The 17,525-nt window shown below is 45.7% G+C and overlaps 1 protein-coding gene across 1 annotated transcript in view; it reads right to left on the bottom strand.

Annotated features, from left to right (window-relative positions):
• Positions 1–17,525, bottom strand: part of LOC119655721 (exostosin-1) — a 265,040-nt gene that overhangs the window by 80,955 nt on the left and 166,560 nt on the right. The window contains exons 3-5 of the mRNA XM_038061754.1: positions 15,310–15,384; positions 14,889–15,015; positions 476–595 (exon numbers count right to left, since the gene is read on the bottom strand). Coding sequence (XP_037917682.1) covers positions 476–595; positions 14,889–15,015; positions 15,310–15,384 — 322 coding nt within the window. The remainder of the gene's footprint in view (positions 1–475; positions 596–14,888; positions 15,016–15,309; positions 15,385–17,525) is intronic.

Here is a 17,525-nt window from a genome sequence, read left to right as displayed (position 1 = left end):
TCAACGCCAGTAGGTATGGTCTGTCTCTAGTTTTCTGTTACCAATAAATGGAAATTGCATATCACCTGCTGAATGTTGTAACAAACGTCCTTTTTCGAGTCTATCCACCCTCGAGCAAGAGTAGAATTCCAGCGAATACAACTCACACAGGTGAGTTAGTTCGTCTACCAAGCATTCCTACGGCTTCTCCGCATTTGTAATATATCAAGCGGACAAAGGAAAAATGTATTTTCGCGCTTAGTCTAACCACAAATACAACAAATTTAAGAAGGAGGCCACTTATGGGAAACAGGAGGCCGCCTTCCCAACGTAAATCCTTTTGATTCGCCTGGTTCTCCGTTCAAGTGGGCGACGATAAAAATGGTCTCTCTCTCCGCGCGCGGCTTCACCGTATCCTAACCTGACATACCCATTTCAAACTGCTCCGATGGGAAGACTAGATGTTAAATAGAAAAAGGACTAAAATAAAACTCACCTCAAATGTTGTGAAGACTATTTTCTCGATAGATCCAAAGTACCGTTCCCAGAGAATTTGCGTCTGCTGGCGTAGTGCTAAGATTCGACTAACTGATATAGACCGGACGATTTCTGGCACCTGAAAGTAAAGAGACGTTGAAATGAAAAGCGTTTGGGAAAAGGACTTTTATATCTTGCTGTCTTTGGGGAAAATTTGAATTTTTTAAAAGAAACGGAGTCTACAGTGTTGTTTGAAAGTGTTGATTGGATGGGTTGATAACTTTGCCCGAAACCTCAATGTGGAAGCATTCGTTCATTTGTAAATGTTGCTGATATCTATCTCTTCACTATTTTGATACTTTCTTCAGGACAAGGACATTGGTTTTCAAGACTACTCTTCAAAAATTTGCTTTTGGAAAACGTATTTTTAAAAACTGCACGAGAGATAAGTAAAACTTTCCATTAACTAAGCAGGTTTGGTAATGTAGGGCTGATGGCAAGGCTGCAATCATCTACGGCTTGGACAGGTTGCTTTAGGCGTCGTGGGTGGACTGGCTTGACAAATTCTATTTATTTGACCATTTTTTTAGTCATTTCGACCGATAATTTTAGCTGGTCTGTTTTCAAGTTTTTATATCATCTTCATTTTCAAATATGTTCGGCAATAGAAATATTTTTTTTAAATCTGCTAATGGGCCTAAGCGATAATGGGGAGTACTCCTTTTCCTTTTGCCAAACTAATGGCAATGTGCTTTTCTACTCTGAAAAGCCGAGTGATGAGACGCGAAACCAGTGTCGGGTTGTTTCTGATGGCTACCGCGAAGCACGCTCTCTTGTCCTTGGAGCCCGTTTCTGTCAGATTTCTGACTGGAAAATTCCGATCTAGGTTAAGAAGCATTACAATTGTATAGTGCTATCCACCATCGAAGACTTCCGATATAGTGGAGAAGGATACTTCCTACGAGCATTTCAGGGGAGGTTTCCTAGAGGTGACATTGTGATCGTTATGGGTGACCTGAATGCTAAAGTGTGCTCTGACAACACCTTGCTCGGAAAGCACGATCTTGGCGACCGTAACGATAATGGTGGGGGCACAGACCATGCCATAAGATTAGTTGGGTTTCAACTAATCTTGCGTTTTCGACATCGTAGAGTGAAAATTCTTGCATTTCCTGAATCTGGGCCGCCTCCCCGTTCGAACGAGGTATCGCTCGAAGAAATCCGTCGATTTTGCATTTTTGCCAATTTTTACGACCCGGGGGTCGTGGAAATTTTCAATTTTCCGCGATTTTGGTGAGTCCCTCGAGCCGTCGTTTTTCCGCTATATCTTACGTTTCCGACATCGTAGAGTGAAAATTCTTGCATTTCCTGAATCTGGGCCGCCTCCCCGTTCGAACGAGGTATCGCTCGAAGAAATCCGTCGATTTTGCATTTTTGCCAATTTTTACGACCCGGGGGTCGTGGAAATTTTCAATTTTCCTCGATTTTGGTGAGCCGCTCGGGCCGTCGTTTTTGCGCTATATCTTGCGTTTCCGACATCGTAGAGTGAAAATTCTTGCATTTCCTGAATCTGGGCCGCCTCCCCGTTCGAACGAGGTATCGCTCGAAGAAATCCGTCGATTTTGCATTTTTGCCAATTTTTACGACCCGGGGGTCGTGGAAATTTTCAATTTTCCTCGATTTTGGTGAGTCCCTCGGGCCGTCGTTTTTCCGCTATATCTTGCGTTTCCGACATCGTAGAGTGAAAATTCTTGCATTTCCTGAATCTGGGCCGCCTCCCCGTTCGAACGAGGTATCGCTCGAAGAAATCCGTCGATTTTGCATTTTTGCCAATTTTTACGACCCGGGGGTCGTGGAAATTTTCAATTTTCCTCGATTTTGGTGAGCCGCTCGGGCCGTCGTTTTTCCGCTATATCTTGCGTTTCCGACATCGTAGAGTGAAAATTCTTGCATTTCCTGAATCTGGGCCGCCTCCCCGTTCGAACGAGGTATCGCTCGAAGAAATCCGTCGATTTTGCATTTTTGCCAATTTTTACGACCCGGGGGTCGTGGAAATTTTCAATTTTCCTCGATTTTGGTGAGTCCCTCGGGCCGTCGTTTTCCCGCTATATCTTGCGTTTCCGACATCGTAGAGTGAAAATTCTTGCATTTCCTGAATCTGGGCCGCCTCCCCGTTCGAACGAGGTATCGCTCGAAGAAATCTGTCGATTTTGCATTTTTGCCAATTTTTACGACCCGGGGGTCGTGGAAATTTTCAATTTTCCTCGATTTTGGTGAGTCCCTCGGGCCGTCGTTTTTCCGCTATATCTTGCGTTTCCGACATCGTAGAGTGAAAACTGACACCGCCCGAAGCATTGACGTTCGCCTCGAAAGGCATCACCATCTGATGGTCGCCTGAGTGTTGCATCCGCAATTTCTCACAGGGTTGAAGAGCTGCGACCCCCCAAGTTAAACATCGATTGCTTGTATGATCCAGCTATCGTTTCCCATTGAGCTGACTTGTTGATTGGGCGGCAGATACATTGAGTAAATCCCCTGAGAATATCTATGAGCACCGGGTCGTTATTAAAAATTTTCTTTTCCAGGGCGCCATGCAGGTCGTCGGTTGCGTCCCGAAGGGCTGACTGCGGAATTGTCGAAGCGAATCAATGAACGGAAGGGATTCAAGGCTCTATTAACCACTGCTAGTGGTGGTGGGCGAGACGAATTGGAACTCCGAACTCCCATATCGAGCAACATCTGAAGAAAAGTACGCAGCAACAGTCAGCCGACGAGCCACGAACTGTGAAACTCTTCAGTGATCTGGCCGTGTGGCGCTGGCGGATGGTATTTCCGCTGGCGGCGGAAGTGTGGACCAGTGTTGAGACCAGACTGTCGGAGATGGTCAATGAGCATCTTCTGGATAGCGAAGGCAAACACATGGGATCCATCCCCTGGTTTGATTACTCTCGGGTGGTCCGTGGATTCCACGTTATAGCTTGCGAGGACCAATTCTCTAGGGACTTTCTCATTTCGTGCGTCGCTAAGATCAGCGACGTCTGGAAGGGCGTAAAGCTCAATGTCATTCCCTACGACGAGATTCCCAGGAGACCGGTTGCACGCATTTGGTTCCCGAAGATCCGCCTTATCAAGCTCGTCCAATCCTTGCGCCTTCAAAACGCCAGGATTCCCATGGACGACTGGGTTGTTATCAAGGAAGGGGAACCCCGGATCTGAGTTCCAGCGATCTAGTCGTGATCAAACTGGAGCAGGCGGGGGCAGAGAACGTATATATTTCCTCGGCTTACATGGCTCACGACCGATCAGCTCCGCCAGAAGAATGTCAACATTTGACGAACGCCATAGCAACAAAGAAGCCCAATCTGTTGATAGGCTGCGACGCCAACGCAAAGCATACGCTTCGGTAAAGCTCGGAAATCATCTAGGGAGGTGAGTCATTCTTTAATTTTATTATTACTACAAACCTCTCGGTGTATAACGGGGACAGTACACCAACCTTCCATTTCCTTACCTCGGAGAACTGTGACGGTCCTTGATATCACCCCAATAACCGAAAATGGGATTCTTAGGGTGGAGAACTGGAGAGTGTCTGACCAAAGATACTTCTCAGATCACAGTCTCCAAACCATTCAGAGACCAGAGGAGGATCGACTGGAGAATATTTGATTTAGTAATTAGGAACAAACTCTCCGGTGCACAAATTAGCAAGATTGGCACGACAGACGAACTGGAGTTAAACGTCGGGGCTCTGGAAAAGGCATTCGATACCGCCTTTAAAGTCTCGTGCCCTACTAAGTACAGCAAGAAGACACTGCCACTGTGGTGGAATGAAGATCTCTCCAGCCTCAGGAAGCTGACCAGGGAAATATTCAACATCTGCTACAGGTATAAATATTGGCAGCTATACAAGGACTGTCTGAAGAAGTATTATACAAGCCAGCCATCATGACCAAGAGGCGGCCTTGGTTGAACTATTGTCAGAACATCGAAAGCTACAGCGAATCCGCGAAACTTAGCAAGATTCTGTCCAAGGAACATAAGAGCGCATCCTTTCTTAAAAAGTCGGAAGGTTTCTGGACGGAATCTTCTGGTGAAACTTTGGAGCTGCTGATTCAGATGCACTTTCCTGCCAGCGAGGTGGACTGTGAGCCACCCCAGGCGTGCCGGACTATCAAATCGGTAATTACTAAGGATAAGATCAGCTAGGCTATAAGCAGCTTTTCCGCATATAAATCTCCAGGCTCAGATGGCATAACGTCATCCATGCTATAGAAGCAGCAGGAAAGGATTGTGCCGTAAGATTTACCGGAACTGTATCTCTTTGGGATACATACCACAGTCCTGGAGACGCGCACGAATGGTTTTCATACCGAAAGCGGGCAGGCGCGGCCATGAATCCGCGAAGGACGTTTGACCAATCAACCTGACCTCTTTCGTGCTGAAGAACTCATCCTGGACATCCACTTAACGACAATTATGGAGAGAACGCTTTGCCCAAGGTAATTGGCAGGGCTGAGCGGTCACTGCAGTACAAGCAGTATACCCTAGCTGCTTTCTTGGATATAGAGGGAGCTTCCAACAACGTTAGTACCAACGCCATCAAGGAAGCCTTAGGTGAAGCTAGTGGCTAATGCCGACGACTAGGTGATATCAGTATCAAGGATACTTCCCTCCATTATGAGCGACATCAAGGAAGGAGCCTTACGAAGGGTGTGCCTGTAGGCCGCATAAATCCAACCAAAACGGAACTGATGCTATTCACCACCAAGCCAAGGGTACCTGAATTCCACATACCACGGCTGAATGAACAAAGATTGTTTCTTTTCTCCAATGAAATGGTGTAATCCTGGATCCAAAACTAAATTAGAGATTGAACATAGAATTGAGGGTTATGAAGGTCTGTAAGCATTCTATGCCTACAAACCTTTGCAAAGAAATGGGGTCTCCGGCCGAGGATGGTTCTCTGGGTGCACAGCGCAGTGGTGTGTCCAATCCTAATGTACGGCTCTAATGTATGGTGGCAGCATTTGAGGAAAAAGTACAATGGAATGAAGCTTATTAGGATTCAAAGAACCGCGCGTGCAGATGCTACAGGGGCTCAGCAGTCCTGCCCGGCAGATGCTCTCAATGTACTCCTGCACCTCCTCCCCATAGACCTCCACATTAAATACGTTGTAGCGTGCAAATGCATTCAAGATTACGGCGGTCTGCACGGGACATTGGCCTATAGGGGATCATGCCGCCAGGCTCAGCATATCCGACAATTCGCATTGCCGAAGCTGCGGAAACGGGGGGAGGAACCCTCATGCACTTTCTCTTCGATTACCCAGTTCTAGCTAGAGTCAGGCTACGGACACTGCGTAAAACATTCTTTCGAGAACTTAAAGAGACTTCTAGCTGCAGCAGTCACGGTTTTAGGAGTTTGTAGTATCAAAACGGCGCACCATAGCGCTAATTGGGCTGCTCGAAGCGGCCACTGTACCTACCTACCTACCCCAGATCGATTTTCCTGCATTGACCATATCAGCACCCTACGAATGGTTTTGGAACAGTGCACAAAGTTTAGATCTTCGCTTCACTTGCTCTTCGTTGATTTAGAGAAAGTTTTTGACAGCATGCAGGAGCGGCATACCGGAGAAACTAACAGCTATTATCAGAGCGACACTGTCACTTGAAGGTTCCAAGCACAAACGGAGAACTTAGTCGGCACATGCAATGCGATAGGAAGGCGGAAGTGGTAGTGGATAGGCCACCTACTAAGGAGGGGCGACAATTGCTTTGCTGGCTAAGTCATGCAGAGGAATTCGCTCTTCCAAGATGGCCGACTAATGGGATCACCCCAAGAGCAGAACAGTAGAGCAGTGGGGGCATCTCGGATAGCCCTGGGGGGAGCTGAATTGCGTTTCAGATAACCTTGATGGGCTCGCTATACCCTACCGAAAGGTGAAGCTTCGCAGATTTACTCTCATTAAGCGCTTTGATGGCCGAGATGATTTCGCTTCGATTTGGAAGGGCAATCTGTACTAACATATAGGCAACTTGTCACTTCAGCCACGAAAAATGAAACTTCACCAGATGATATATGATTGAACAGTTCCTGAAGATGCTCATAATCTTGGAAGAGAAGCCTATGGTTAAGTTTATTGACTGAACCAGCGAAAGATTTGCCAATTTATCGGTTTGGAAATCCGTATTGTTTGCAGGAGCGTCTTCTCCCTTGACTAGTGTGATTTGCCATGTTGCATACCATTTCGAACTTACCAGGATTTAATGTAATACTATATCGGAGTGTGAGCATCGCCGGGTCAACACCATCCTAAGCAACCAATTAAGCCTTCAGTTCTTAATTTTCATCGATCCGCTTCCGCAGTTTCGGGGTCAATCAGGTCCTGTAACCGTCCGTCGGCACGTGCTCGACTACCCAAGTTATGTCTCAGAAAAGAAAATTTTAGTGGCACGGAGCTAGCTTTCTAATCCTGAGAGAAGCAGCAGACGCAATCCGTGAATGAAAGCGACCATTAAGTGATGCTTATGTCGAAGCCAAGGTAGGTGGTTCTCCTGTTACGCACATCCAAAAGACAGTCCCTAAGTCTACCGCTAAACGGGATCAGGTCGATCTGGCTGTTTGTCTGATAAATGGTCATATTCCAAGTCTTTTTTTCGGGTCAGTTACAGTACTGCATACAACTTTGAGGGCGTCGCGAAATCAGTGAATTTGGAATGAATTTTAATGGGTCTCTGTGGTAGGCAGCCTCCTTCCGTAACTTAAAGCCTGCCCTCTCGAATACTGTCTGCAGGACTGTCACTCGTTCAATAGTATTACCTCCCGTCAGAATGTCGTCTATGGAAAAATCGCCAATAATGATTTGACATGCCTATGCACAGTGTTTTTAACGCTAAATACTAGCGGTCCCTGAGGCAGTCAGCTACGCTGCCTGACGTCCACCGAAAGGATATAGGTTACATGGTTTAGTTATTGGGTCAGGTCACATGACCTGTTCTTTGCTTGCTTCAGGTGTCTAAGGTTTTACCACCGAGTGGCTGACTGCTGGTACCGGCTAATACCACTTACTCATAACTCTAAATATTTGTCCTCATGTTGTTCAAAGTCATCTAGGTATGACCTACGTCGATCAGCGTTCGCTATCGTCTCAGCGAGTACCAAAGCAAGCTGCTGCTGGCATATTACCCACAGTTCCCGCAGACGTTGTGATCGTGCTTGGAAATAACCTTCATCATCCTTTGGGTAATTTCCTTTCATCCGCGTAATGTATGGTAGGTTCTGCAAAGTCGAGCTCACTGATGAACCTGACTCCCCTCTAGACTCGTTTGTTGATGAACCCAAGATTTGGTAAGCTGTGGATTAATTTCTTATTCTTCCTTAAGGAAACCAAATATTCTTCTACATCAAATTGCAATGAAGTTAATTTGGGAGTGGATATTGCGGATTTGGCAGCACCCAGGATATGTTAACAGCAGAAAATGATCCAAATCTGAATTCGACTCGACGGACTAAGAAATGATTGATTGTGTTATTGCTTCGCACGATCAAAACTGGCATGAAAACAAATGAATGTTCTACGTTTTAAGCACTTGGGAAGACACAAGCTTTAAAAAACAAAGTTAGCCTTAAATTACTCGACGATTACCTACCTTGTCGTAGTGAGGGAGCTCTCTCCAGGCAACCAGAGGTGACCCCTGAAGCCAAACGGTTATCAAAACCCCAATTCAGGATGCGACTACCGTTCCGAGGGCTGAATGGCCACAGGGATTAAAATGTGGCCGTGAACGGTGAACTCTGGGTACCAGGCGACCTCCAGTTTCAATAGTCTTGTCTCGGCAAAAAGCGGGCTCTTTCAAGGTTGACTTATCTTCCCCGGTAAAACTAAGGCCATAGCAGCCAAATATGAAGAAATTAAAAACCTAAAACCTTAAAGAAAACAACAACAGTTCGATCATGACGAACCAACCCTGAGCGACGCGGCATCCCTGAGCTTTTCGATAGAGAACCTGAGTCAAGACTCAGATTTCCCACTTATTCAAGTGGAATCCAATCCTCCTGGAAGCCAGTCCTTAACGGACGTGTCGGAACAGTCCCCTTCTCTCAGCACACCTGTCGAGGCTAAAGTCTTACCTACCAGTAAGTATCTGTCTTCGGACAGCAAACAGCCTCTGGGCAAACCGCCTTCGAGCAAAAGGCCCTCGGGCAAACTTCCTCCGGCAAATCGCCTCCGGGTTGTGCCAATGTGGAAGGAAAAGGATCGCCTGGAGCATCTGCGGCTAACGGCAACCCAAAACGGCAGCGGTCTTAGGAGGAAAATCCTCCTAGCTATAAGGACTGCATCCTCGCAAGGGATTACACTACGCTTTGAGTCGGTAGATGTATACCGTAAAATATTGCGGATAAACTTTGCCGACGAAAGCACAAGCGAGTGGCGGCTCCTCTGTCAATGATGTGTGGGAGGGTGCGCGGCTGACATGGAAGAGGGTTTCCGTGCTACTATTGTTTAAAAAGTGCTTCCTCTGGCTTCCAGAAGCGTAATGATGCTGGGGTCGTGCAACAACTTGGAGTCCAGAATAATCCCAACAACTCCGTCTGGATGCTATTATATTAGGCAGCAAAATAGGAGGAAGAAACAATAGACAAGGAGTAGCTTTCCTCAAAGTACAATTTTTTTGTGCTTTTTAAGGATTGGGGGGTTCTAAGACCGCATCCACTTGATGTCGGACCGAACCAAAAAATAAGTTCAGCTCTGGCCGAGCTTTGGTCCAAAGTATGGGCGGCTTTACGCTCAATATAATTCGTCAAGTCAACAGTTCGTAAAGTCATGTCGTGTTCTGCGAATTATATAAAGGATCACGCTGCTCCTAGGCAAAGGTGAGGCAGCGTCTGACGATTTGCCTCTGCCCTGATAAAAAAAACCGTAAAGTCATTTTCGCCAAATACAATTTTTTGTTTTGAAAGTATATATATATATAATAATTGGTCGACATTTTGAAGGGCAAGAGACACCCTGTTCCTTGGAGATGAGGAAATTTATCCCCTTGGTGAAAAATGGTGGAACTAAATCAGGATCGGCAATCATCTGATTAAATTGATTTGCCAATATCCTGTGAGTGCTCTTGAACCGCTTCAGCCAGAAGTTGTGAATCTTGTCAACTCCTGGCGCCTTCCAGTTACCTGCCTTGTCAAGGGCTTCTTCAACGTCGACTTCAGTTACGTCAGGCATGGTCATTTCGGGGAGGGCCTCGCATGAACGCATAAGGTGTGGGAGCCACACTGCTTCTAAATTGCAACGACCGGATTCGCTCCAAACACTTCTCCAGAAGTCTTCTGCCTGATTCAGATCGAGGTTGCTTTTCCGACTTGAGTTGGTGAGATTTTTGTAGAATCCCCGTTGGTTCTGGAAGAACAAGGTGTTGTCTGTCCTTCGCTGAAAGCTTTTTTGATACCTACGGATGCGATTGGAGCATACCGCAAGTTTCTGCTTCAGCACCTCGAGGATTTCTTCGATTGGCATATCATTGGACAGATGGTAGTTTCCAATGATGTTCGCAACGCATCTGTGCACTCTTGTTGATGGATTTCCAAGGAGTGCTTGCGTCACACGACCAATCCCCTTTCTCAACTTTTCGACTCTTTTGCTGAGTCGAAACATCCAGAACGATAAAGTCCTTCTGCGCATACCTCTGTTATTCGCTCTAAGATGTTGATTATGGAGACGAATAACCGTGGCAGCTGCAACGTAGATCAGGCTGTGAACCTCTGTAGCAGTAATCTCGCTAGCCAAACGATCAGCCAAAATTCTGTCAACGGCAGCAATGATGTTAGTAGTTGCCGAAGTAAACTTCAGTTTTGGGATCTTTGGAATGGCGTCTGGGAGAATCTCAGCATACTCTGTGAATGCGATCTGGAATGCGGTCAAAACTTCATTATAAATTGGGTCGACATCCCCATTTACTAAGCTTCTCCTGACTACTGGATTCATGGAGTGCCTTACAGGTGGAGTACTTGTGTTACTTCTTTGACTAGTCCGGTAATTTGATGACTCCAGCCCGAGCTCAAGTGAAACCTCTTGGAAGATTTGTTGCCTAGTTGGTAAGGCAACTCGGTTATTATTCACTATCACCCGGTACTGGTTGACGACGTTCTGTTCCGGAACATGACTTAGCTCCGGAAATCGGATTATGAACGCGTCATGTTGTCGATGTCTGTACCCTGATGGATTCCGTTCCAAATCCGTGACACGGTAATAGGCGCGGACGATAAATTCGTTGAGTTGGTTCGTCCAAACCATACGACGCCTAGGTCTTCCGTCCCTGGTGGTTGACGGCATAACCGCCAAAACATCCAAGGGCGAAGAGCCGCTCTGATGTTGTTGAACGACCCTTAACCGTGTTGGGTCCCTGGGGTCCCACTAAAAGAATTTAAATTGTTTTCCCCAATTTTATTCCCACGAGTATTGGGGAAGCAGTCAACCCTGCAACAGAGCCCCAATGTTGCAATGCCCCATGGTTACCTCCAAAGGTAGGGAAGGTATTTGGAGGGGAGCCGCTGAAATACAGTGTAACGTCACTGCAATTCATCCGATAGGCGCGTCAATCCCTTCACCCCGGATTACGGATTTGTTAAGGAGGTTTACTCCCCCTGAACGGGAAGAATCGGTAAGGGAGGACGAACACAAAGGGAAACGTTCTGCTTGTCCGCGGCTACTTATTTACAAGACTAACTTGCGATATTCGTAGCTGACCCGATGGGTCATGCCATTATCCGCAACTCATGACACGCGCCTGGTCGCATGCAGCTCTGCGTTTGCAACTCAGGTGAGGATAAACCTGGTACGTATATATATATTTCGGGAGCGACATACTTCCTTTCTTCAGTACAAAACTTTGTAGTCAGGAGTACATCTTGTCTCCAAGGTAACGTGGAAACACCATATCCAGGAACAATACCAGAATCCTGCAGATTGCTCTGGTGCTGCAGGGCTGAGATAGGTAAGATCTGCTTAGCTTTTGACGCAGATTTAGGAGCTCGGTTACCTAAGCATTACCGGATCATTGAGTAGTACGCCGACCGCGGCGCTCGAAGCTATTCTAAAATGCGGTTTGATGTTGTTGGTTGATTCGTCTTCGGTGCTGACGTTGCCACCATATATTTTGTCTTGCCTTCATTGATGTGCAGCGCAAGATCTCGCGCCGCCTGCTCGATATGGATGAAGACAGTTTGTACGTCTCGGGTGGTTCTTCCCATGATGTCGATATCGTCAGCATAGGCCAGTAGTTGGGTGGACTTGAAGAGGATCGTACCTCTTGCATTTACCTCAGCATCACGGATCACTTTCTCGAGGGCCAGGTTAAAGAGGACGCATGGTAGGGTATGCCCTTGTCGTAGACCGTTGTTGATGTCGAATGTTTTTGAGAGTGATCCTGCTGCTTTTATCTGGCCTCGCACATTGGTCAGGGTCAGCCTAGTCAGTCTTATTAATTTCGTCGGGATACCGAATTCTCTCATGGCCGTGTACAGTTTTACCCTGGCTATGCTATCATAGGCGGCTTTAAAGTCGATGAACAGATAGTGCAACTGTTGTCCATATTCCAACAGTTTTTCCATCGCTTGCCGCAGAGAGAAAATCTGATCTGTTGCTGATTTGCCTGGAGTGAAGCCTCTTTGGTATGGGCCAATGATGTTCTGAGCATATGGGGCTATCCGGCCTAGCAAGATAGTGGAGAATATCTTATAGATGGTACTCAGCAACGTGATACCTCTATAATTGCTGCACTGTGTGATATCTCCCTTTTTATGTATGAGACAGATTATGCCTCGTTGCCAATCGTCAGGCATTGATTCGCTATCCCATACCTTGAGCACAAGTTGATAAACCACTTGGTGTAACTGGTCGCCTCCATATTTAACCAATTCGGCTGTAACTCCATCGGCTCCTGGCGACTTATGATTTTTTAGCCGATGAATTGCACGGACTGTTTCTCCTAAACTTGGTGGTGGCAGTATTTGTCCGTCGTCTTCAGTTGGCGGGACCTCCAACTCGCCGATGTTCTGGTTGTTCAGTAGCTCATCAAAGTACTCAACCCATCGCTCTAATATGCCCATTCTGTCGGAAATCAGATGCAGATCAGATCAGAGGCAGCATTATCAGCTGTTATCGAGTGCTGCCGAAACTTGGCCGACCGAACGAAACATTCCTAATGTGGGTGCCAGGGCACTCAAACATCGCTGGTGATGAGGAAGCTGACAGACTGGCTCGTCAAGGTTGAGGATTCACAATGGTGGGGCCAGAATCAGCTTTTAGAATCCGACCATCTACTGTGAAGTTTACCCTGAAGGATGGAAATGGCAAGGATTCACGCAGTCAAATGAAGAAATGTCAACTTCTGCTGGGAAGCGAAAATCTTTGTGAAGGAACCCGGGGTCGCAAGAGCGAAGATACCTTGGTAAGCTTTTCTTCAACGAAGAGTCTGCGCATTCCCTGTCTCTGGAGAATGTTTTCAGATTCACTAAAGCCACGATCAATAGGCGATCTCCAGGGATGGTACGATGGGCCTAACAAAGGTCTGAGTGCTTGGAGCTACGGCTCCCCCCATTAAACTAATCCATCTAAATTAGCCTTAAATCAAACAATCCATTTGGAGGTGAAACGGAAAGCTGCTAACGACGCATATAGGCTTGATACTATTGGCGCGCGGAAAGGCGGCCAGTCATACGTTAATGCGTCCATCTGGAAATTGTTTGGCAAACATTATGGGGCCCTTAATACCCACCGATCATATGGTTTCCAGATTTGTCTTTCAAAAGATTTACTCTGTCGTAATGACTAAAAGAGAGGAATGGTCGCCAATTGCCTTGAGCCTTTCGGGAATACACACTCATCGACGGGTCAGGCATGGAAAACGGATCGGGCGTAGGATTGTTCCCGGGCAATCCGATAATGGAACTGGCTTGACCTGGCGGAAAAATGACGACCATATTCCAGGCAGATAAATGTGTCATTGTGTTGGCAACAGAAGTATGTTTGCGGCGGAAATGGAGGGAAAATGAGGCAGCACTATCAGCATTAAACAGTAAAGACATAGCGAACCAGTTGGTGGTGTGGAGTTGTCATTGGGCTCTGCTGAAACTTGGCCGACTGAACAAAGCATACCTAATGTTGGTGCGAGGGCACTCAAACATCGCTGGTGATGAGGAAGCTGACAGACTGGCTCGCCAAGGTTCAGGATTCACAATGGTGGGGCCAGAATCAGCTTTTGGAATCCAACCATCTACTGTGAAGTTTACTCTGAAGGGTAGAAATGGCAAGGATTCAGACAGTCGAATGTAGAAGTGTCAACTTCTGTCGGCAGGTGAAAATCTTTGTGAAGGAACCTGGGCTCGCTAGAGTGGCATTTTTGGTGTCTCTTAAGTGGGACATGAAAACCCTAGTAGGGCTTTTAACGGGATACTGCCCCTTAAACTACCATATGGAAGGAGTGGTAATCTCAGCCATATGCAGCCAATGTGGAGAGGAGGAAGAGACCGTCTTCGTATGCAGCTGTCCGGCCTCCTCAGACCTCAGAAGAAGATATCTTGGTGAGGTTTTCTTCAACGAAGAGTCTGCGCATTCCTTGTCTCTGGGAAATGTTCGCGAAAGTGGCCTAGGCGAGGGATCGATGAATAGGCGGTCTCCGGGGATAGTACAATGGACCTAACAAGGATTGATTGGTTGGAATTGCGGCTCCCCCACTGAACTAAGCTATTCAAACACATTGGTTTGAGGCTAATCAACGCGACCGAAATTTTGCTCTCGAGGTTAATAATTTGTTCATGATATGCAGTTAACAAGGAGGAACATTTGTGACCTTGACGGAGCCTGCATGAGAAACTAGAGCCAGCAGCCTAGCAGTGAGGTTCCGAACCAGAATTATGAACATTTTACAACTGCGCTCCATGTAGCATGTGAAAAGGATTTATAGGAATTACTTTAGAATGCACACATAGTCCTGAAATGATGTCCTGAATCCTTGAGTCCTTAATCTGCATTGTTCAACTACTTTGCGTGGTTGTAAATGAACCTTGTTCGAGTAATTTGAATTCCGTATCTTATATTATATTTACACCGAAGAATGGATACGCTCGCTCGTGCTGCGTCAGGACTTTTCTTCAGATCGACTGTCATTCCGATAGAACCTTGTTTACTGCACAAATTTACTCTCGGATTAGCATAATAGTCCAAGTGCATACAGTAATCTGTCATCCATAATCGATAACGTTTCACTGTGAACGCATTCACATCCATTCGTAATGTGCATGATTAGCTCGCTCCCATTATTTATTGAATTAGAGAAACTGGGCCCGTAATCAATATTGGTCAAACATTCACAAACAATACTGTAACACTATCGTCCTTGACTTGTATCCTACATCTAAGTCCACTTACTTGAAGGAGCAGTCGTTCGTCGGCCCAAATGGCCGCTTGTTTCCAATCGATTTTCGATTCGAACGGCAAAACCCATGCGTTCGAAAGTAAAACAGGAATACAGCCAGCTTGAAGGGCTTCAAGGAATCTGGAAAACAAAAACAAAACGTTTGAAAAAAAAGGAAGACAATAATAGTAAAATCAATTATCGATGTTTTCAAAGTTACACTAAACTTTACTGTAAGGACTCTTGCATGTCATAGTTTGAAGAATAGGAAGGATACACAATGGAGATGAAGTCAGGACACGTAAGCGGTTGCTATCCGTCCCTTGATTGATGAACTAGGCAATGATACTCAGGATAGGATAAGTGAGGGCTTTTGTGACTTCTTCGGGTAATTGACGAAGGAAAAGTGGCAGAATGAGAAGAAAATTGGTTTACCTGAAGGATCCCAGGCGTCGTCCGCGGGGCACCAGGCAAAACGTTGAGTTCTGAAGAAGAGTCTCGTAGTCATATCTGAAAGAAATAGAAAAAAAAATGGTCCTCATTAATTCCATTGTTTCAAATTTTTTATTCCACACTGAATTACTATTTACAAGTTTCGAATTGAATTATATTTTCGTCAGAGAAACCTTCAGGATTTTAACCATAAAAACCACTCTAACGAGCCAAGTCCTATTCAAAGCGTGCACATTTCATCCAATGGTTTCGGCTCCTTTCTGCTTGGATTTTTTTCCAGTGGCAGAACTTTTAAATAATGTTGAAACACAAAATAATTAAAAACTATGGAAACTATCACAGTTAGTTGTGAAAACTCCACTAACTTTGACGAGATAGCTACAGGAGCGTTGTTCCTGTTCTTTCTCCCCATTCGAGGTCGGTCAGAGCCGCGGGCTACACCCCCGTATTTATGTATTTTCCAGGATTATGTACTTATTTTCAGTACCCAAGTACCTTAAAAGTATTTGTTGTGGATTGAAATTTTTGAAAAGGAAAACTCTGCTTTGAATGTAAATCAAGAGGATAATTCGTAGTTGTAAGAGAGGACTTTAAAGATCTTTATGTTGTATTCGTGGAATGGTTAATAGTCTTAGGGCATTAGCTCATTTTCGATGGGAGTTTTTAAGGATGTTCCGCCGCGACAAGCAAATCGGATCATAGATACGGAATTCAAATCCAGGACGCTTTTGGAATACTAAATGGAGTCGTTCTTGTTATCCCCTCTTCAGCATTCTTATCTCGAATGTTTATCCTACAAACAATTAAAGATAATTAAAGGCTAATAGATTTGCAGCATAGCATGCAGGAGAAGAACTTTCAATGGGCAATTGGTCAAGATGACGCATCGAGAAAGTGAACAGATTTTTTGGTTGACCATTTTTCAACCCCCGCGCTCCGGCTTCGGAAAGTACTAATCGAGACCTTTTATTTGATACCCCACACGCCTATATTGGGTGAAAAATAATTTAGATCCCCCTTACTCTTACCCCCCTCGAACTCAATGTTACTCACTGCATGCGTGGGAGTTCATAGTTCCAAACTTCCCACCAAATTTCGTATGAATGCGTATAGCCGTTTCTGAGAGAAGTGCGTGCGGAAAACAGACATACGGACAGACACGTGCGGAGTTGGCAGATTTTCCAGCAGGGGCGTCCCATTGTGGAGATAAGGGAACGTTCGGCGGATGCATACTAACATGCACTTGTACCCATTCGGAAGTACGCGTTCACGGCCATTTTTAAGCGCATTTTAAGTATGTGGGGGTAAAAAACACTCACCTGTGAACACGTCAGAACAAGAAGCCTTTATGGAAGACGAAAAGAATTTGAAACTTACAGTGCAGGGCCATCCCTCGACTACAGTGCCTCGGTGGTGGATTACTTCTTGGCTATCTAGGAGAAGATCGATAATTCTGTGAACCCCTGCGAAGACAACGTCGATTAAACTTAGAAGTCAGGGAAGCTCCCGAGAATACGGAATGTGCACATACAAAACGAAACAGAGGAACAGTGTCCGAATACAGACGAATCAAATTTCGTCCCGCTTGGTGGGAAAATAACATAATAGGGTTGTTTGAATTCATAGAAAAATACGATTAGCATTTATGTCGATAGTCAAATACCTGGGGATGATGATTGATCCGAAGATCAGTTTCGAGGAACACCTGGACCATGCTTATCAAAAGTGACGAAAACCATCGCATCGTTAGCACAAATGGTGCCTAATATTGGAGACCCGACATATAGCCGCAGATTACTTGTGGCCGGAATGGTTCACTTTACCCTGTTATACGCGGCAAGGACCTGGGAGGAAGCACTAACGTATAAGCGTAATTGGAGAAGATAAACGTTTATTGGCCCTAAGGGTGTGCTGCGCCTGCAGGATAACCTCCCGATGGACACTCTGTCAGTGAGGGACGCTGCCTGTACGAGAAGAATGGATCTACCTGAAAAAGATACAAAATATCAATATAACAAGGGTTTCATAATACAGCAAGTCCTTACAAGACCTCTTCGCTGTGCCACCCGGGGATCATCCACCCTGAACTAAAAAAAGTGCTAACAGTGCGTGGTCAATGGGGAGCTTGATCTCTAGTATGCAGACTCTGAATACCATCCGCACCTTCAGGTTCAAATAATATCTTTACCTTGGTGGCG

Source organism: Hermetia illucens, chromosome 4, assembly GCF_905115235.1.
Source record: "Hermetia illucens chromosome 4, iHerIll2.2.curated.20191125, whole genome shotgun sequence".
NCBI classification, from domain to species: Eukaryota; Metazoa; Arthropoda; class Insecta; order Diptera; family Stratiomyidae; genus Hermetia; species Hermetia illucens.
Note: the sequence above shows the minus strand (reverse complement) of the source record. Positions and strands in the feature narration are given on the sequence as shown.